Here is a 21958-nt window from a genome sequence, read left to right as displayed (position 1 = left end):
CGACACCTCTGGATGATGCTGCTTGTTGGCGGCATTTTGGCGGCGACGCCTATTGATGTTGCCGCTTGTCGGCGGATGCTCGTCTGCCAGGGGCGGCTCTAGGCATTTTGCCACCCCCAGCATGGGAGGCAGGCTGCCTTCGGCGGCTTGCCTGCGGGAGGTCCCCAGTCCCACGAATTCGGCGGCAGCCTGCGGGAGGTCCGCTGAAGCTGCTGGACCAGTGGCCCCTCCACAGGCAAGCCGCCAAAGGCAACCTGCCTAGCAGCAACTGGCAGAGTGCCCCCCGTGGCTTGCCGCCCCAGGCCCGCTCCTGGCGTACTGGTGCCTGGAGCGCCCGTCGTCCACCGCCAGTGGCTTGTCAGACAAAAAAGGTTGGGGACTAACCCCAACTAAATCATCCCAGGCAGGGGCAGGGCTTTGTCAGTTTAAATTTCAGAATTTTTCAACCAACAAAAAAAGTGGGAGGTGATTTTATTTATTTCCAACCAGTCGCCTCAGTTCCCCCCAGCACGGCGAGGGTGTTGCGAAGCGCTGAGCTCGCTGCAAGTCAGAATGCCCAGGCGGGACGTGCCCCCGCGGAGCCGGCTGTGCTCGGCGCGGCCGCACGGGGCGCCCGCGGCGGGGCTGCGCGGGGAGGCGGCCGGGCAGGGCCGGGGCTGCGGGCAGGAAGATGGCGAACGTGCAGCTGGAGTTCCAGGCCAGCGCCGGGGAGGCGGATCCGCAGAGCCGCCCGCTGCTCGTGCTGGGCCAGCTGCACAACCTGCATCGCCTGCCCTGGGCCCAGCTGCGGGGCAAGCTGCAGCCACGGGTCAGCGAGGAGGTGAGGCTGGGCCGGGGGCACGATTCCCCCGCAGCTCGCTGGCTGCGGCTCGGTATCCCTCGCGGTCTCCTCCGCCGACCGGCGGGGTGCGCGGTACTCCCCACGCCGACTTCCCCCCGGGGCTGCGGGTTGCATGATCTCCTCCCCCGCTTCCCCGGGCGGGGCTGCCGGGTGCATGCTGGGCTCCTCTCTAGGGCCCCTTTTCTCCAGGGCCTCAGGGTGTATGTTCTCCCCCAGCTCGCCGCAACCCCTGGCTGGCTTCAAGTGGTTTCCATCACAAACATTTGATTCACTGCCTCTCGACACCCCCACTCTACAAATTGGGCTTCTTTAGGGTCCGGACTGATTTTTTTCCCCTGCTCCTTCCCCTGGGTCACTCATCCCACCTGGCTGCCAGGTGCATGATCGGGCTCCTGCATGTGTGTGGAGGGAGACTCTGGAGGGCTGAAGGTGCATGATTCCCTCCTGGAGTAGGGTTTGGCTTGGGTGTCCTGGCGGTGCAGGATACATAGTCCCCTTTTGGGGGGGTGTTTAATCCCCCCTGGGATAAAATCCCTGGGGATTAAACACCTACCTAATACCTCTGTGCCTGAGCCCCACCAGAGCATCTTTCCTCTTCCAGGCTGGGTGACTTGCATTCCGCTCTAATCTCCTAGCTCTGCAGCTGGTTGAGCCTGCCACTGCAGGGTGGCGACTGAATGGGAAATCACAGGGGAAGTCAGCAAATCACAGGGTGTTTGACCTTGCACCTTCATGTGTTTTCTGAGCAGAAATACAGTTGCTGTGACTGGAAGCGACTAGCCCTGATTGCTTGTCCTAGCGGAGCAGTTTCTGGTGAAGGGGGCCTGAGAGCCCTGCCTCAAACCATGGTGTGGTTGCATCCCTGTGAGGGGAGCCCCAGTTCAGGAGATTGGGGCTGGGGGCAGAATGTCCTGGGGAAGCAGGGCTTAGCAGGGCCCTCTCAAGTGAAATGAGATTTTAAATGTCTCCATGAAACCCACAAAGCAAAATCCTCTGCCTCTCAATGAACGATGCTTTAAATCGGTGGTTCTCAAACTTTTGTATTGATGACCCCTTTCACCTAGCAAGTTTCTGAGTGCAGCTTCCTCATGAATTCAAAACACCTTTTTATATATTTAACACCATTATAAATGCTGGATACGAAGCAGCGTTTGGGGTGTAGGCTGACAGCTTGCTACCCCCCCCCCATGTAATAACCTCGCAACTCCCTGTGGGTCCCGACCCCCAGTTTGAGAACCCCTGCTATTAATGAACCTTAAAATGGCTCCTCCCCAAAGGAATCCCCCCTCCCAGCTGAGAGATACTTGGCAGGTCATTTTCCCAGTTGAGGGGCGGTAGGCAAAGCAGTTAAGATAGCAACTTCTGGCAGGAGCCTGTTGCTGTTCTGGAAGATCTGTGGGATTTGCCATGTGCCCACCAAGGGGACTGTTGTACCTTGAAATGTAGAACTGATCTTACCTTCCTTCTACTTTGATGGATGTAAAGTGCTTTATGTTTCTTTGAGGTCACAGGTGTTTTAGCAATGCCAGGTGACGATATTGTAATTAAGTAATTACTGAAATATACATTCTTGCATGCCAAATGGCAAGCTTGAGACCTAAATTGGATTTTCAGAAAAGGGTGAAATGTATCATGTTGTTGTTTTTCCCCCTCTCCCAGCTGTTTGGATGGAATGTGTAGATCTGTTTTTATTTTGATGCTCCTAATGACTTTTTTAAAATTACGGGACAACCACAAATATTTTTGCATTATGGTTTTTAGCTTGCGAGATATGTGGCAGATCTTGATTGGACTGTATGTCTGTAGTGAAGAACAATTGGCAATCATCTCCTTTTTTTAATTAAATGGCCATGTGAAACGGCTGTATATTCTATGCTAATAAAACAGACCAGCTTTTTATCACTATTAAAACAGGTTTAATTAAAAAGGCTTTGAATACCTATTGCATAAAATGGCCTGTTTCCGTGTTTAGTGCAGTATCAAACAGAACTTGCACTGCCTATGGAAGTACCTATCTTCCTGATTAACTAGTAGGTTCCCCATATTTAAGTTGTGTGTATAAAGACATCATAAAAAAAGTTGCCTGCATGTGGACACTAGCGGATACTGTGTTTAAACTCAGGTGCATCATCCTACACTTTCCGCACCTAAATATTACAGTTGCGGAATCCATCAGAAATACCAAGAATGAGACGGATAGAAAAGTGTTGTACTGTTCTTTGCTTTTAATTTCTTTCCCTTCCTCCTCCTCCCAGATATGGCAGGCTGCATTAAGCACTCTGAATCCAAATCCCACCGACAACTGTCCCCTCTACTTGAACTATGCCACCGTAGCTGCTTTACCTTCCAGGGTTAGCAGACACAATAGCCCATCTGCAGCTCACTTCATCACCCGCCTCGTTCGAAACTGTCTTCCAGGAGGCATCAACAGATGTATTGTTGTAAGTGACAATTAGAAAGTACCTTCGTTAAAAAGCCAAGTTAAGCATTTTCTTGTATTCAAGGAAGTCTGGTCTGTAGAATAAGGCCTTTGTCTATACTTGAAAGTTTTATCGGTATAATTATTTCAGTTAGAGAGGGATGGGGATTTTTTTGTTTTTGTTTTTACCAAAACAGTTAAAGGAATAAAAGCCCTAGTGTGGACACAATTATACCACCATAAAGAAGATTTATACTGATATACACCTCTACCCCGATATAACGCTGTCCTCGGGAGCCAAAAAATGTTACCGTGTTATAGGTGAAACCGCATTATGTCGAACTTGCTTTGATCTGCTGGAGTGTGCAGCCCCACCCCCGCGGAGCGCTGCTTTACCGCGTTCTATCCAAATTCGTGTTATATCGGGGTACAGGTGTAACTTACTCCCTTTTCCATGTTGGGCTAGCTGTACTGTATATAGCTCTTTATAGTAATATGACTGTGTCTATGCTAGGGGGGTTGGTTGCATAGGTATAACTCTACTGGGATAATCGCAAGGTTTGTCTACAGTGCCACTGGGAAGGTGTTTTTCTGTGCACGTAGACAGACATGGTAGCTGTCTCTAGCTAATGCACCAAAAAGCAGCATATCCAGGGGTAGCACAGGCAGTGGTTCAGACTAGCCACCTGAGTACAAACCGGCTTGGATGCCCGGGACCTGTTCACATGCTGCTCTGCTGTTGGCATGCTCCCAGCTGCAGTGTAGACATACCCATAATGTGGTACAACTTTCCAGCATAGCCAAGGACTAAGTGGAAGAGCTAGTCTGGGCACAAGGTGAACACCAGTTTAACTAAATCACTTTAGGAATTGTTTTTATTGTGTTCTTTGAACAGATTTAAGCTAGATTGATGTAATGCACTCTTCATCTGGAATAAGAGCCCAAGCAAAGGGTTTGCGGCAATAGATGCCTTGTCTAGACGAGATCTAAAGTGTGACATTAACACATACTAGCAAGTGTGTTTTAAAAGTATTATGTAGAAGCAGCCTTCTGCCTTTAATACATGCTACACAACCAGTTTAGGACATATTAGAGGCAATGTGCCTTGTCTACACTAGACTCTGAAAACGTGTTAGCGAACACCTGCTAATGTCACACCTTAAATCCTAGTCTAGATAAGGATTTAGTTAAACTGCTGCAACTGGAGAGACTTTTTAATTTGACAAGAACCTCCTGCAGACCAGTTTGAATGGTGACTTTCAGGTTACTGTCAGTAATGAAACATTTCTCTAGATAAACTGTTAGGCTATCTACAACACTCGTCACATGAAGAATTAGTTGGGAGGCCAGTTGATCTAAGTCTGTTCCTTCTGAGTTAACATTTGTAACGTTTTTCTAAAACACTTTTCCATTTCTCATTCCTATTGTAAACATCAAGAATCTACTGCATGTATCAAGCACCCGAAGTTAATATTTAGCCTTTCCCATAGTAGTAATTTCCCTGTCGATGTGTTTGGAATATAGACCGGCAATTCCCACGCTTCCTAGGCCTTGACTGTACACCAGAGTTGAAACGCTTTGACTATATCAGTGTAATTAAATTAGTACATACACCCCAGTGTGGACATACTTGCACCTGGATAAAAGTGCTACAGGGTCCTGCAGTAGAGCTTATCCCCGCATGGGAAATGGAAGAAGCTATTCTGGTCTAAGGCCTCTTTATCCCAGTATAACTGTGTCCAAACGAGGGGTTATAGCAGTATAACTTGCAGGAAAAAAATCACTCCCTAACTGAAATAGTTTAACCAATTTAAAGTCTGTGTATAGGCCAGGCCTGAGCGCCTTTTCTTTTCCGTCCCTGGCACTCTTATCAAGGATAACAGAGCCTCTAATCCAGTTCCATCCCCTTCTAACACTTTGTGACCCATTTGTCTTCCTGCTGGTATTTCAGATGGTATGTGAGCGCTCTGAAGTCTTTGCCTCAGCCTGTGCGTTAGCCAGGGCATTCCCACTGTTCACGCACCGGTCCAGTGCATCTAGGCGCACAGAGAAGAAAACTGTAGTTGTGGAATTTTTTCTGGTTGGACAGAACAATGGGCCAATAGAAGTGGCAACACTTAACGTAAGTTACAGATCTTTCCCTCAATTAGCTGTCACATTGCTCCTTGTATATCCAGCCCAGTTTTCGTTCAGAACTGTTACACTGATATGAATTACCAGTCAGTAGCTAATGAATGTAGAGTCTACTGCACCCAAGATAAGAAATGGTCACAGATCAACTGTTTTATTACCACTTCTGTGAATATAACTTTATAGCATTCAGAACTGGTAATGCTGAAGATATTTTTGCAAAGATACCTGTTCTTAAAGATCTCAATCAGGGGTCAGACTCCTGTGTCCTCAGAGAACTATACAAACACATCACACAGAGACGTCAATTCTATAATATTTCTCTTAAGTGCAATTAATAGATTTTAACGTATGGCCTAATATTGCATTGAATCAGGCATGTGTATATGTTTCCAGCCAAAGAAAGTTACAGTAAGTTTATTTTGCTTTTATGAGTCTGAATTCTACCATTGGTTACATATGTACATCTCTCGTTGAAGTTACCAGTAGCTGAATTTTCTGGGGCCAGAATATGGCCTATGATATTTATATGTGACATTACATCACCTCAGTGTTTTATTCTGCTAGTGAAAGTTTGTAGCCAGAGATGAGACACTAGGGCATTGTTTCTCAAATGTTTGTATTGGTGATCCCTTTCACACAGCAAATGTATGAATGCACCCCCGTCCTTTATGAATTAAAAACACTTTTTTTGTATTTCACACTATTATAAATGTTGGAAGCAAAGTGTGGTTGAGGATGTAGGCTGACAGCTCGCGACCCCCCAAGTAATAACCTTGTGACCCCCTGAGAGATCACGACCTCCAATTTGAGAACCTCTGCACTAGGGAAGTAATCAGTCAGAGTTGAGCTGCAAGTCTGTATTATACAGCATGAACTTAGCATATCACTTGATTAGTTGCAGGAACCTCTCAACCATGTTTTTTGGCTGTGATGGAGCTGAAGAGGCCTTGGTTGACTAGTGTCACTGAGCTGACGCTTGTCCCTGTCAGAAGAGCAGTTACAAATTTTTCTAGTTTATGCCTTTGCTTCTGCCCTGGCTTGCGAGCTGGATTAGCTACACAACACAAAATGATGCCAGCCCAGCTAATCAGTTTTTGTGAGGGTGGCAGGGAAGTATTCATAGATTGGCTAAGGGCAAGATATAGTTGTGTTTATTTCTTTTTTAAAGTGGCTTTCCCAAGCTCTAAGCATCTTTGTTATGACAGTATAGTACAATCTAGAGCAGTCGCGTAACAGCGGACGAGAAAGTCATAGAATCATAAGACAGGAAGGGACCTGGTGGGTTCATCTAGTCCAGTGTCCTGCACTCATGGCAGGACTAAGTATTATCCTATGAGTACTGAAAATGGACCCCATCATGGAGGCAGAGCCCAAGCCACTTAAGGCTTTATGGCTCAAAATCAACCCCTAGACTCCAGGTTCTCAAATGGGGTATGGCCTCCTCCTTGTGGAGGCGCAGAATATATTCGGGGGGCATGAGAAGCTACTGGTAGCAGCGTTGCCTTCAGAGCTGGGCGTCTGGCCAGCAGCTACTGCTCTCTGGCCTCCAGGTCTGAAGGCAGTGTTGCAACAGCAGTACGGGTGGCATGGTATGGTATTGCTACTTACTTAAATGGCTCTGTTTGAATCAGTACCTTGCTGTTTTTGATATTTAGTGAGTTGCAAGTGGATTTTTTTTTATCAGTATATGTACTTGGGTGGCGAGGGGTCGTAACCTTCTGCAAACACAAAGAAAGGGGTGTGATCAAATAAGTTGGAGAACCACGGCTCTAGAGTGAAATCCTGACACCCTTTCCCCAACTGAATTCAGTGAAAAAACTCTCATTGACTTCAGTGAGGCTAGGATTTCACCCCATAAATTCAACCCAGAAAATATGAAATGGCTCGTACAGACCCCAGAGCACTGATGTCACATGCTTCCTTTTGGATACACCACTCACCAGGCAGGCTGCTCTATTCTGCACCATCTTCCTTGTCTGGGCCCGTTTAAGATGGAGGCCCATGTAGAATGTATTGCAATAGTAAACTTCAGCATTGAAGCCTCCTGAGTTAATCAGCTCTATAGCCTCCCCTCCAAAGGACTATATCATTTCCACAGGCCTCCAGCATAAGCAGCCCACTGTTTATGGGAGCCCTTCATTATATGAATCGGTTTCATGCCCTCTCCATTGCATTCATAACTTGACATTGCACTGTGTGATTGTTCAGTAGGACAGTGAAAAGGACTGTTACATTGTGCTGTCAATTCACGCTGAAAAGGAATTCAGTTTCCTTAAGGCATAGCTAATTAACTGGAGCTGAAGAATAGGCATTGCAACAGTGTTCGACGTGAACAAGGATCTGTTGCAGTTGAGAATCAAAGAACTGCGTGTCTTGTGGCTTTACGTTGAACTCAATTTCTGTGCAGTGTTGTGCAATTAATCCGCCAACTCTCAAATGTCTGTGCCTTCCATTTCTTTTATTTCCAGTGTTTGGCAAGTGCTACAGAAGGAGTAAGGCTGGCGGCTCGCATTGTGGACACCCCATGTAATGAGATGAACACTAACAGCTTCCTGGAGGTTGGTGATACGCCTTGCAACAGGGTTGCTTATTGGAAGTCTGTCTTGAATGTCATGGTCTAGAATGTCATGGCGTCTCTTAGCAAAGTCTTGTGCAGTGTGAAAGATGGCAGGCATCCCCAAGAATCTGTTACAGGCTTGTCAGTATCATCTGACCCTTTCGCAGCTCAAGAGCACTGGTGAGTTTGAGGGAAGCCCAGTTAAACAGATCACGAGTCCGGAGAGCTGGATTCTCTTTCTGACTGTGCCACTGGCTTGCTCCATGATTTTTGGACAGATCACTTAAGGCTGGTATTTCAGAGGTACTGGATGCTCCCAGTTCGCATTGGTTCCAGGGTGTTGCCTGCTTTTGGAAACGAGTCCCTTAGCCACTTGTTCCCCATCCATGAAAAGGGAATGCTATTCAATTATCACTGTGGAGTGTTTCTGGGACCATGGGGTGAAAGGAGCCATATGTGCAAATTATTTTACTGTTATGCAAAGTTTTTGAGAGCATGAACTTTCCTTTTCTATTTCATCATGGTCTGATACAGGAAAGTGCCTTCTGTGGAGGCTAGCTGGCCTTCCTATGAAAGCTCCTCTCTCTATCAGAACTTAAAGGCCAGAGTCAGCCCTCTCGCTATCATAAATCAGTGGTATCTCCATGAAGTCAAAGAACTACGCTATCAAGAAGTCAGTATCAGGCCCAAGATCTTGAACGCTTTGTGGCTTTGCACACAGTGGATGTGTGGGTGGGCATCTTTAGCTTTGGAAAGACACATGCACATTCTAATCAACATTGGCTAATTATGATTTTTTAGTTATATGTATATATATATATATTTTTTTTTTATGATAACCTTAAAGGAAATCAAAAAAGTTGGCAAGGATCTTGGGATTGTTCCAACCATTATTCGTGATGAGGAGCTGAATGAGAAGGGATTTGGAGGTATGTCTTGCTGAAAGCTCAGTCTTTCATCTTCAGTTTACTTCAGGATAGTGCCCACTTCATTATGACTTTTGTTGTTTATACAAATCCCCACACACACACGCAGTTCCTTAACAACTCAGGTTTTTCAATCTTTCTTTTCCAGGTATCTATGGAGTTGGCAAAGCAGCTGTGCATCCACCTGCCCTAGCAGTACTCAGTCACACCCCGGATGGTGCTACACAAACCATTGCATGGGTTGGGAAAGGTATTGTGTATGACACTGGAGGCCTCAGCATTAAGGGAAAGGTATGTAAATGCTGTATCTGTAGATGGACTAGGTGGCTGGGGGAATGTCTACAATTCAGTCAGCACACGTAGATGTATTCGAACTAGCTTTCTTCTAGCTATGTCAAATGACGAGCAGTTAAGCTACAGCAGCACGTTCCGCCGCATGTCTTCACTACATACCCAGAATCCAGGGCAGGAACAGAGAGCCCATGGCTTAACGACTATTGTTTGTGCTAGCTGGGTCAAAGCTAGCTCAGGTCCGTCGACGTGTGCTGCAGTCACAGCTCTGATTGCAGTGTAGACATACCCAGTGTCCTGCTTCCGTCTTTGCTTGTGTTTAAGTCGAAGTGGATCATTTATGTTGGAAATGTCCATGGAAAATGAGATGTTTTTCTTTGAGTTAAACACTTATACTTGAGATCCTTCACAGCTGCACATCTGTAAACAAGCTATAAGGGTGAAAGTGGCAAATAAGGTTCTGGGAACATGTGGCAAAGTAGTTAAATTGCTGATATTTTCCTCCTGCAGTAGCTTGTAGCGTTAGAAGAAAGCCAGAATTGAAGGGCCTTCTTTCCTGAACCTAAAGCATGATCCTAAACCCCTCCATGTCAATGGAAAGAGACCCATCGACTTTAACTCATGTTGTCACTCCCTTAGAGGACACTGAAGCCTGTTGACTTTATATGCTGAAATAGCAACAGAAGTTTACTATTTTCAGCTTTAAAACAGGATCCAGTAAGAGCCAGACAGAAACAATGTCTGGAGAATTGACTGTATTTAACATAAAATTGTCTTGTCCAGTATGCAGATCTTGTTGTGAAAGCTTCCCTTGTGTAGCAAAAAAGTGCAAGCTGTTCATTTTCTGCAATAGCGTTTATACATTTTCTGTTTTAAAATGTTAAGGTGCAAAGCCAAAGCTTTGAGAGTTAAAGTTGCATCAGAGATTCTGGATTTAACAGGGAATAAAACTGAGACTCTCCCTTACGTTTTTGAACAAACACACACACACACACACACACCTCTATATATTTCTGTTTTAAATAGACCACTATGCCTGGCATGAAACGTGACTGTGGTGGAGCAGCTGCTGTTCTGGGTGCCTTCAAAGCCACGGTAAAGCAAGTAAGTGAAATCTTAGTCAACATCACTTAGATCAGAATTCGTGCCCAAGTTTCACGTACTGCCAAGAAGATGCAGTCTTGTCTAGTACTGTGTTCCCTGGACTGGAGCCTAGGAGCTTCAGAGTTCTAACTGTGAGTGTGCTTGGACAACTGGTTACACATCAGTGCCTGTCTCTCTGTGAAATCGGGAGGTTGCTCTTTTACATACATCACTGGGGTCTTGGGAATTAATGTTTGTAAAGCACTAGGGCCCGAGTCAGGAAATCACTTTCCCAAACCAGAGCCTATATGTGTAAGTGCTAAGTATTGTCATATCCTGAGAATTTCATTGATGCTAGTTCTTGGGTCACATCCATTCTGCCTCAGGTGATGAGGGCATTGAGTGTTTTCTTTATTGTCAGCAAACCGGTAGATAAGGTATGAACACTGAGAAAACAGGCTTGTCTTTCTCTATCGACAGTTTATGGTCTTGCAAGGAGCTGGCTTTTGATTTGCTCCTGTGGACAGAAGGTAGAAGGAGACCAGCATAAAGCCAAACCTTGAAATGTTGGGAACCATTCTGAATAATAATAGTAAACCTAGTGTGAACGCTGCCAGAGGGATTCAGCTTTCACCATAAATCCAATCACTGTAAGTCTTGCTGATGGAGCAACCATTGCCTCCAAGAAATATCCAGGGTTCAAGGAACATTTGCTGCTGTGGATTAACATACAAGTCTGAGAGAAGATCTGTCCAGGAGATGGTCAGATGCCAAACTTCCATTTCCCAGCAGTCTATTATGACCTTAGCTATGTTCTTGGCTATAACAGGATTGTTTGATGTTGAAGGACTATAAACCTCATACTTATCTGCACAGTCTTGCAGTTGGAAGCAAATTTGCAAGGAGCAGCTTAAGCGAAGCTGCTAGCTCTGTAACTCTCATGCCTCAGATAATTTAAACCACACACACACAATGCCAAAGGACAAGGCAGAATTTTCATAGCACGCCAGTGGGACTACAAAAGCCATGTATGCAGTCAGCATGACAACTTGACTTCGTGTTATACTAATTATCCCTCAACAATTGTGCACCAAAGTTTTACAAGTGCATGTGCACCTAATTGTGTGCAGTTATTGCTCGCAGTCATGATAAATGTACACGTAAGTGACTGGTCATTTTCACACACCATTACTATGACTGTGCAATATGGCAGTAAAATTAGTCTGGGCAAATTAAGCCTGCAAAGGCTGTTGTATTTCTGAGAAAATCCGGGCCTATTTATTTGTAAACACAGGATCCTATTGCTTAGTTTTAAAATCTCTAGAATAAATGCCAGGGAAATAAGTCCAAAAAGAAGCTATTTCAAAGTTGTAATTTGGACAGTAGGGGAGTAATCATTGTTGTTACTGGTTTAAGGTAGTTTAAAAGCGATGTGTAGAACCTGCAAGAGAAACTAACAGGATTCAGTGATCTGTCGGGAGATTTGATAATGGAATGGGATGGAATGTCCACCTTTCTAAGCATTAGTTTAGCTGCATTTCCTATTTAGAGGTGTAAATATACACCTGCTTGGTGGAATTCCTTTTGTGGGGCATGAATAGAAAAGCTGTTTGTCATGCAGATCAACTTTGTCCAGGACGGGGTTCTGGCTGGCACAGTGTCTTTTGTATCCCTTTATTTGTAAAGTATCCCAGCTCTTGTGCGCGAGGTTATTTGATGGTTCCCTCCTGCTGTCAGTTTACAGAAATGGTTGTTGGCTTTAATTTACAAAGTACAAAGAGCCAATCTAACTCTTGGGTTAGCCCTTTGGACTTAAGACCATGAGCTGGCTCAGCAAGTCCTGGCTTCTCTAGCAGGTGAAGCTTATCAAAAGATCCTTAGTAAAACTGACCTCTGACACACCCAAGAGTTTGCTTCTTTTAAAAGCAGCTGCTGCTATTGAAAATTGTGAAAGGGGATCAAAGCAGATTTATTAAAACACAGCTGCCACGCTCCCCTCCTCCTCCCCCACAAAAAAGAGCCCTCCCCTCCCTCCCCCAATCTCAGGGCACTCGGCATGTTGTACACATGAAAACAGTGATATATTTTAAAATGTCATCAAACAAAATACAAATATAAACTGGTATAAACCAGAAGAAAACAGAGTGGGACTTAATCAGAAAGAGAGAAAAAGAGGGAAGGGAAAATTCAAATTATTTGCCAGCTTCTAAGAGAATGCAGTGTAGCTCACAACAAAATAGAAGATTACAGAGTGATAATTCTTTTTTGTTGTGAGACACCTTATGGTACCATTTAGAAGTGGAGGAACCCTAGGAAATGCTGTATTGGATCAGACTCGTGGACTGGTATCTCATCTCTTATGGACGATCAGGTGTGAGAAATCCTGCAGTAAACCAGTGTGGGATGGGAAGTGATGCATTGACACACATGTGGATACCATACTCTAGGACTGCCAGTCGTCGTCCAAATGAAGTCTTCATAGTGGAATTTCAGAAAGTCAGGAGGCATTGGCATATCCTCTGCAGGGAGATTGCTAATTATAAGTAGACCCTGCAGGGCAATGGACAGGTAATAGGCAATAAGGTCACTCAGCTTGTTGTCTGGAGAATCAACTTTCCATCAGATCTCTTCTGGCATCTGGTTCAATCCAATTGGGGTCCACATGGCTTAGCAGTTTTTCTTTTAGGGGTCCTCTTTAGAAGGCTTACAGTTCACAAATGGCTGTAGCCCAACTGTTGTTGTATCTAGCCTTCTTCATAACTACTACAGGCTTTTCCCTGAGATTGCCAGAAGTGATAGGGATGGGAGCAATTTATCAAAGGCCCCCAAGGCATCACTCGAGACTAAAATAGAAGTAATAGAAAACACAAGCATTGGAAAATAAAAGCCCATTCATCGTGAACTACTTTGTAACATGCTGTCACAAGTCTTTATAATTGTCATGTTGAAAGGATTTATTATCTGAATCTTTTATTTGTGGCTAGAGATGTTTCAGTAGCTAGATGTCCCTAGTGTCTCTGTTTTGAGCTTGCTTTTAGGGCTGTACTGAGGTTGAACATGTGCAGTAGCACATTTCTGAAAATCTGCACCACTGTTGTTCATATAGTAATACTCTGGTTTTATGTATAAGGAGCTTGGACTTAGTAGGGGCCTGATCCAGAGCCCATTGAAGTCAGTTAGAAGACACCTGTCAGCGTCAATAGGCTTTGGATTGGATTGACCCTATTCGAGCTGGTCAAAAAGAGCAAAAATAATTTACAAAATCTTCTAGATTATTTTGATCAAATAATGAAATTTCACAATGTTTCAACCAGCTCTGTTGATGCAGACATCTTGAACAGAGACACTTTTTAATTCTGATGTCACAGAGTTTAAGGCCAGAAGAGACCACTCCATCATCTAGTGTGACCTCCTGTATATCGTAGCCCACCAGTGCCGCCCACTGAACCTGACAACAGAAATGAGAACAAAATAAATGAACTAAATAAATAAATGAGAATTGTTTAAAAACCAGTTGTTCTTCAGAATCCTCCATGTGCCAGAGAGTGAAAGAGGCTGAATTCAGTGATTTAAGCAGCTGGCAAAAGCTTTAGTTCCCCACCCTAACACACACGTACACATGCTTTCTTCTCAGCCCGTGCTGCTTTCTTTTTGTTAGGTTCCTTATTATCTCTCCACTGAAAATGCAGAAGCTACAATCAGTGAATCTCTAAGGTGTCTTTTTTTATTATTTGTATTACCAAAGCACCCGGGAGCCCCAGTCCTGGATCAGGACTCCATTGTGTTAGGCACTCTACAAACACAGAACAAAAAGATAGTCCCTGCCCCATGAGTTTACATATCTTGAGATCAGCTCCAGACTAGAAGCCACTTGTTGCAGATTTTGCATGTGATAAATGCCTTTCATGGTAATAGTCACATCTAAAAGCCAGAATCCCTCATTAATTTCCGTCCCAGTAAACTACTGTGTGCATTATGTTGAATTGCATCTCTCCTCTTATTGTTACAGGGCTTTAAAGACAATCTTCATGCTGTTTTTTGCTTGGCTGAAAATTCTGTTGGGCCTAATGCAACAAGACCTGATGACATCCATGTCCTTTACTCGGGAAAGTAAGATTGTCCGTCCCTTCCATAGACCTATGTAGTAGTGCTTTGTCTCTCCATTTTATTTAAATGGCTACAGTTCAAGTGAACAAAGCGTATAGCTGTAGAATCTATTTTCTTATATTGTAAGCTCTTAAAGGGGCAAGGACCTTTTATTGTTGTCGTTCTGTGTTTGTACAGAAGCTAGGGTGCCGATCCATCACTGGGCTTGAGATACTACCGCAGTACAAATAATAAACCCTCATATCATTGATACATTTCCCAGCAATAGACACCGTGCCAAAAGAAGTCAACGATACCTTAGCCAAGTAACTGAGAATAAATCAAACAATATTAACATCTGCAGCAAGTTTTAAGTTGGAGAATATAAAGAAATAAAAGATGGTTATAAGTTGTTTATTTTACGCAATATATTGCTGTAAAAATCTCACATTACATCTTTATGGTCAACTAGAGCTTGTTGAAAAATGGGATGGGGATGGAAAATGACAAATTTTCGTCCTTGTTTTTCCTTTTGAAATGTCAAAATCTGAAAAAATGAAACTAGGTCTTTTGACAAATCTTTGCCACAGAATCTTCATCGGTATCTTGAAAATCTGCTCATTAAATCCTGAAACGGGCTCAGATAATAAAGGATTCTTACCTGATTCCCAGACAACTGTTCTGAGTCATTAAAGAATCTGTATAAAGGATCAGCTACTCTAATTCACTGCTTACTTTTTAGCATTGGATGGGAGAGCAAAAGTCACCCTTTTCTTTGAAGAGCAGTCATGGAAATGACATTGGGAAAGCGACTACCCTAAAAGTATGAAATAGAACATCACAACCTGTGCTGAAAGTTTGGAGCTGTTTGTGTGAAATCTCCCCATTTTGACTGAAAACAAGAACATTTTCACACAAGAATTAACTTTTTTTTTTTCTGAGATGCAGCTGGGGGGTGGGGGCCCCTCAGTTTTACAGGTTCCGTGAAAAATGACAGTTTTTCTGAGTACAAACCAAAATGCAAAAACCTCTAGTTTCATTTTTTCCCCCTCAAATCTTGATGCTGCTATTGCACATATCCATAGCTGTGAGTTTCCTGTGTGTTTAGAAGTGGATGCTTTCTTCTTGCTAGCACATTGTAAGACATCGTTCCATCTGAGCAGATCAGCATCAGATTTTGTCCATTTTCATCCTCGCTTTGTAGAGTCCCAGTTCCAGTAATAGGTTAGCGTTGCCTGAGTGTTTAGGGCTCTTTAAACTGACGATAGGTAGCTGTTGCTGTTCGTATATATTCTTATTTATATTGCAGTAGTGCCTAGAAATCCCACTCCATTGTGCGAGAGACTTTACAAACCCATTAAAAAGCTGGTCCCTGCCCTGCAGACTGTAGGACATATGATAAAGCCAGCACTAGTCGCTGAGGTACACACTATTCTGGAACTTTAAAGGAAAGGGTCCCTTGCTTCAAATAAGAAGTAAATGCATTTTATTTTTATTTTTCGCTTTGCAGCAGTGTTGGATCTTAGAGTTGCTGAGCAGGATCTCTTTGCATACGTAATTCCCAGCCTGAAACCTGGTTGCATTAAATAACATATCTTCTTCCTAGAACTGTGGAAATCAACAATACTGATGCAGAGGGCAGGCTGGTGTTGGCTGATGGAGTAGCATACGCGTGCAAGGATCTCGGCGCTGATATCATTCTGGACATGGCCACTCTCACCGGAGCTCAGGTACTTGTTTGCAAAGCCTCTGGGTTGCTGGAGGACAGACACTGTAGGTTGTCTGTGGTGACAGCATGCTGCACCTTCAGCTACAGACCACAGGTCTCTACAGCTTGAGCTGGAAAAGTAACTCTGTTAGCTAGCAGCAGTAATAGGCTGTTATCCTCTACATCAGGAATTGGCAACCTTTAGCACGCGTGCTTACCCTGGCAAGCCGGGCCAATTTGTTTACCTGCCACGTCGGCAGGTTTGGCCGATTGCGGCTCCCACTGGCTGCGGTTCGCTGCTTCAGGCCAATGGGGGTAGAGGGAAGCAGTGGCCAGCACATCCCTCATCCCGTGTCACTTCCCGCATCCCCCATTGGCCTGGAGTGGTGAACCGCGGCCAGTGTGAGCCACGATCGGCCAAACCTGCCGATGCAGTGGGTAAACAAACCGGCCCTGCCCTGCTCTACATGGACCAGCCAACAGAGGGGAATACAGCACACTTTGCCAGCGTGTTATATTTATAACTACATTAGTCAGACATGGTTTGTGTACCTTATGGGCTTTTATATCTCATACATAATTGAGTAAAAAATTGAATGTATTCAGACACAAATGAAATTCGTTTAAATGCTCCAGTATTATTCAAAAGTTGACAGTTTTATCAATTTCTCCTTGAGAAAACTTGAACCAGTGTTTAAGATGCTGTTTTCAGTTTTCATGGTCTGATCCTGTTCCCAATTGAAGTCCCTGGGGGGTTTATCAAGCTGGAGGTAATAACCATCGATAATGGTGAACACATGGGTGTTTCTAAATTCAGCCTAGCAGATTGGACTCATCCCCTTTGCTTAGGCACAAGACGTGTTGTACGAAGGAGTGAAATGTTGTTAGGCTTTATCATCATCACAAGGACGGGTAAGAGAGCTTTGTGCTTAGCCTAGCACTTTTATCTGATGATGTAACTATAGCTGGATATTTTTTTAGCAGTTGCAAGAGCTGGAAGTTCTATAGGAGATAAAGATTAGTGGGCCAGACCTTCAACTGATATAAATCACTCTAGTTCCTTTGAGGTTAGTGGAGCTATGCTGATTTCCACCAGCTGAGTATCCGGCCCGGTGTCTGCAGTTAATTATTTGGCAAAGTCTTGATTTATAAGATATGTTATAAAATGTAGGGCGATGTTACACACAGTCTATAATATTAGTAAAAGAGTAAAAACGAACATTGAAATACCACTTTTGCAAACCACTATAACATTTTTATAGAAGATGGTGTGAACAGGCAGTAGTTGCTGTGATGAGATCTGGCCTGGATGTTTAGGGTTAGAATTAGTCTTCGTTTAAAAATTGGGTAGTTCCTGGAAGCATGCTTTTTGCATACATCAGGGATTGTGCATGCCAGTGTAACTGTGTCCTATTGAAAACCTGCCTTAAGTCTGCCGGTCTGCCCTGTGGTAGCTGTCTGGAAAACACTAACAACATATGGCTCCTAGGTCTCAAGTCGAGTCCAGATCTAAGGTGAAATGACCTTTCCAATGAAGGGTCCCGCATTCACAATGTCCATGTTATCTGTGGTTGATGCAAAATGCTAGGTGGGTTGTCTGTGCATGTGAGCTATCTTATTTATAATTCATTGCCTGACCAGCAAACACGGGCATGCAGTCATACAACCATATAGTTTGTTGGCTGTGAAACCCCAGGGAGATGTTTGTGTGTCTGGCATTGTGTTAGCCCAGATGAAGGTGGAATATTTCACTGTGAATGGATTTCTTTTCAGAAATGTAAAATGTTTTGATGATTCCCAGAACCCCTCTGTTTATTTATAACACCTCAGTCTTTTTCTTTAGTTTTCAGGTATGTTTTCTTAGTGGGCATGTCATTGATAGCCATGTTGCATGGCAGGCAACTACTAGCGCCAAGTAGGGAGAAGAAAATGGTTTTATCCAGCACATCCGCTAAAGAGTTTGGGACTAAACCCATATTAATCCTACCCGGTTGTGTCTAATCCCTCACTAGGGAATTGCCACAGGGAAATACCATGCTGCTGTCCTCACCAATAATGAAGACTGGGAGAAGGCCTGTGTTATCGCTGGCAGGAACTGCGGAGACCTGGTCCATCCTCTTGTGTATTGTCCTGAGCTCCATTTTAGTGAATTTACCTCTGCTGTCGCTGATATGAAGAACTCTGTGGCAGTAGGTTTTTTCCCTTTTTTTTAAATTCCTTTATTTAATCAGAATTGTTCAGGCCAGACTCCCAGTGCATGTTCTGAATAATGCACCAGTTGTAGGAGGGGCTAGAAGATACAAAGATGATGTCTGGGTAGTTGATAAAAGCTTTTAGAAACCTGCCTGCCATTGACACTTGCAAACAACTCTGTTCAGGGCTGCCCGGGGTGGGGGGGGCAAGTGGGGCAATTTGCCGCGGGCCCTGCAGGGGCCCCCACGAAAATATAGTATTCTATATTTTTGAAACTTTTTTTTATGGAAGGGGCCCCCGAAATTGCTTTGCCCCAGGCCCCCTGAATGCTCTGGGTGGCCATGACTCTGTTTTTGACAAAGGGAGCAAGGCCTGGCCTCAGGTCTGGCTGTGGTGACTTCAGCTGTTGACCTTGGTATATCTAAGCTAAACAAGTGCCAAAGTGATTTGGGGTTGGAATTGGTATGATGGAGGATTCTGCATTGACTTCTTAACGGCCACATGCATCATGGCTGTGTAACCCACCCCTTCTGTCCCAGTAAAAGTACAATGGTTCTGTTTTAATAAGGGGGATGGAGGTAAGGAGAAAATACAACTGAGTGGGCAGGTAACTCCAAAAAGGAGCAGCAGGCATTAGCTCACTCTTGCATACTTGAGAACTGGCTGGCCTTATGAGCGATGGATTTGTACATTGTCTTCTAAATCAGTGGTTCTCAACCAGAAGTCCAGGGCCCACTGGGAGGCCATGAGCAGGTTTCAGGGGGCCCGCCAAGCAGGATCGGCATTAGATTTGCTGGGGCCCAGGACAGAAAGCCGAAGCCCCACCGCCTGGGGCTGGCTCCAAGCCCTGCCACCCTGGGCTGAAGTTGAAGCCTGAGCAACACATCTTCACAGGTCTATGGGCCCCAAGCAGTTGTCCTGCTTGCTACCCCCTAACATTGGCCCTGCCTTTTATGTGCAGAAAAAAAGTTGTTGTGGCACAGGTGGGATGTGGAAAGAAAAAGGTTGTGAAACCCCTCTTCTAAAATTCTGGGTAACGTAAAGAAATTTTTATGAGTTATTTTTAGACAAACAATATTTTTAAAGACAAATTATCTCACAAAATCAAACTTTTTACTGTTTCTCCAGGACAGAGACAATACTCCAAGCTCCTGTGCTGGGCTCTTTATCGCTTCTCACATTGGTTTTGATTGGTCTGGTGTTTGGGTCCATATAGACATTGCAGCACCTGTCCATGCGGTGAGTGTGTTCATTTGTCGTGTGAATTGTCACCTTTCCTGCTTGCTGTTTTTGCAGGGCTCTCTGATGTGGGGTGGGGGAATTAGAGAGGAAAGCTTTCTTGTAGGAAGTAATGACTGTACGAAGAGATCTAGGTTTTAGAAAGATACCTGCTTTATTCTGGCAACTCATTTTGCGTTTTTTATTTTAAAAAAAAATCTCTAAATGTTACTTAGTCTAATTTTTGATTTGCAGCAACATGTGCATTCCTAACCCAGCTAGGGGCCTTCTACAGAGTTAAGAACTGAGTACATAAAACGTGCCATGGGGATAACTGATTTAGCCCAATATCCTTCCATGGTGGTTGTACAGTGTTTGCTTTGTTGTCTCTTCCCAATTGGCTTGTCTGGGCTGCCTGTCAAATTTCTGTGGGGCTCTGTCTGCTCCCCAGTGCCTCAGCAGATATTTGCACACTCATTCTTTTCTTGCTAACCAACTAGAAGCTTTGCTTTTTAAAAAACAAAACAAAATTGTGCAGCTGGATTTTCCTCTCTGGTATTGAATTGTGGATTCTCTGCTGAGAGAGGGGTTAGGATAAATAGAACACAGTAATTGTCAGTCTCTCTCTGTTGAAAATCAATTGCACTCTGTCTCCTACTAAACTACAGTAAAGTGCAAACTTTCCCCCACTCACCAATATTGGCCATAACTTAACCCACAGAGTACAGTTCCAGAGAAAGAGAGGAGGCTTCTCTTATGGAGTAACCATGTACTACTTCCAACTCATCTGTAGATCAGTTTCATAGAATACATTCTTGTTTTGATGTTAACAATCATTGTAAAGGATGTTGTGCTGTGTTCATTTGTATTATTACAGAGCAGACTGGGATTTCTGCATTAGTAGTGTGCATGTTTCTAGACATCTGCATATCTTAAAGTATTAGTGTGGATTCTCCATTTTTCTCCTTTGTGTGTGAGGCCTGCTTATTTAGCACTTTTTTCAGCAGGATCCATCAGAAATGCCTGCCTGCGAGCACACTGCCAGCGTCTTTAGAGTTCTTCTGCCAAGGGCAGCATAAAAGATGGGATTTTCCAAAGCAGCTAAGGGAGTTAGACATCTCACTCCCATAGGCACTTTGGAAAATGCCACCCCAAGAATGTGCGCAGACTCACGGGTCAGCTCTCTGCCTGGATGTGCCAATTACATCCTGCTTGGAAAAGAGTGAGGATGAGTGCAACACCCAAGTGATATTAAAATCTGAAGTGTAACCATTTTTCTAGGGTGAAAGAGCTACTGGTTATGGAGTGGCTTTGTTGCTGTCCCTGTTTGGCCGTGCATCTGAAGATCCTCTGCTGAACATGGTGTCCCCTCTGGGATGCAATGGAGACTCTCCAGATGAGGAGATGGAGAGAGATTCTAAAAGGCGGCGCCTTGTTTAATGTTCCCCAGCCCTTACCAACGGGGCGCCTGTGTTACCTCACTTTGCACCGATCCGTTCTGAAGCAAAGAAAATACCACATGTGGGAAACTGCCATTTTTTTTTTTTTACTGTCAGGATGAGATCGATTGCTTATTTCTGATTAAATGGCCTATTCTTTTGTTTTTTAAATTATTGGTGCCCACAGTTGTTGAACGACATTGACCGTGCAATCTCTGAGCTCCACTAGCTTTAGTGGAGGGAGGGAAATGTCCCCCTTAAAGCACCTCACAAAACTTGCCGAGTGCATTAATTCATGAATAAGCCACTGCAGCTCTTGCTTGCCAGGCCTTCTGATTTACTTTGTTACTTTCCATGAGGTTTTATTGATTCTTACAGACCCCACTGCTTCTCACAACAGAGTTCTGTGAGGAAGAAGAAACCACTGTAGGCTCGACTTACTCCATGGCAATTCAGCTTAGCAGCAAAGAAGGTCTAATGGGAAAAGGCTTTTTATTTTAGTAAGGTGCAGTACCTGCACTTTAAGCTTTCGCTGACCATTACAGTCAACAAAAGAGTGGGCCAAAACGCAATTCCATGTCGCTCTTACTCTTTCAGATAACAGAACATATTCACTCGGAAAGAAAAGAAGAAATAGTGGGACTGTGAATAAACTTGATTTACAAAACGAAGTGGCTGCTTGCTTCTGTCTACTTTGCACATGCATGGTCTGAGTTTATTAAAGCCATTTGTATATCCCATTGTGGAACTTTATGGCGTTATTTACATTTCTGAAAATACTGGGTGCTCCTAAAATGAGTCTGACTGGACTGCGCAGTGTAAGTTCTCACGCCCAGCACTACTGCTGCACTTCAAATCAGACCGACAGCCCCCTTTTCCTCCAAGGAGCTGCTGCCACTTGTGCTGAATGACTAGGTGGCTTTGCAATGCAGAGGAGCTTCCGCTAATGGCTAGAATGAGAATACCAAATTCTCTCACTCGATTCACTGAACAGAGATTAAGGGCCCATGCTGCGTGCACACATAGTGAGAGACAGACCCTATCCTGAGGAGTTTCTAGTCTAA

The 21958-nt window shown here is 44.2% G+C and overlaps 1 protein-coding gene across 2 annotated transcripts; it reads left to right on the top strand.

Annotated features, from left to right (window-relative positions):
* Window positions 1-636: 636 nt before the first annotated feature.
* NPEPL1 (aminopeptidase like 1) lies at window positions 637-21634 on the top strand. 2 transcript variants are annotated; one of them, XM_032782606.2, is made up of 12 exons: window positions 637-820; window positions 3097-3282; window positions 5212-5382; window positions 7862-7951; window positions 8798-8879; window positions 9025-9167; window positions 10194-10271; window positions 14260-14360; window positions 15943-16066; window positions 18057-18233; window positions 19366-19476; window positions 20737-21634. In XM_032782606.2, exons 1-12 carry the CDS (start codon window positions 671-673, stop codon window positions 20893-20895), a joined length of 1572 nt encoding a protein of 523 aa, XP_032638497.1. In that variant the 5' UTR covers window positions 637-670; the 3' UTR covers window positions 20896-21634. The 2 variants fall into 2 exon arrangements, with proteins under 2 accessions (XP_032638497.1, XP_032638498.1); XM_032782607.2 differs by lacking the exon at window positions 20737-21634 and adding an exon at window positions 19711-19795 and having other exon boundaries at window positions 642-820.
* The last annotated feature ends 324 nt before the right edge of the window (window positions 21635-21958 follow it).

This window comes from Chelonoidis abingdonii, chromosome 14 (assembly GCF_003597395.2).
Source record: "Chelonoidis abingdonii isolate Lonesome George chromosome 14, CheloAbing_2.0, whole genome shotgun sequence".
Lineage (NCBI taxonomy): Eukaryota > Metazoa > Chordata > Testudines > Testudinidae > Chelonoidis > Chelonoidis abingdonii.
Note: the sequence above shows the minus strand (reverse complement) of the source record. Positions and strands in the feature narration are given on the sequence as shown.

What these genes read in the sequence shown, in the direction of transcription:
- NPEPL1 (XM_032782606.2), top strand. Translation starts at nt 671, where the DNA reads ATGGCGAACGTGCAGCTGGAGTTCCAGGCCAGCGCCGGGGAGGCGGAT. An exon ending in TAGAAGTGGCAACACTTAAC is followed by an intron (nt 5,383 to 7,861) that starts GTAAGTTACAGA and finishes TTTTATTTCCAG; the next exon opens with TGTTTGGCAAGTGCTACAGA. An exon ending in GCCTCAGCATTAAGGGAAAG is followed by an intron (nt 9,168 to 10,193) that starts GTATGTAAATGC and finishes TGTTTTAAATAG; the next exon opens with ACCACTATGCCTGGCATGAA.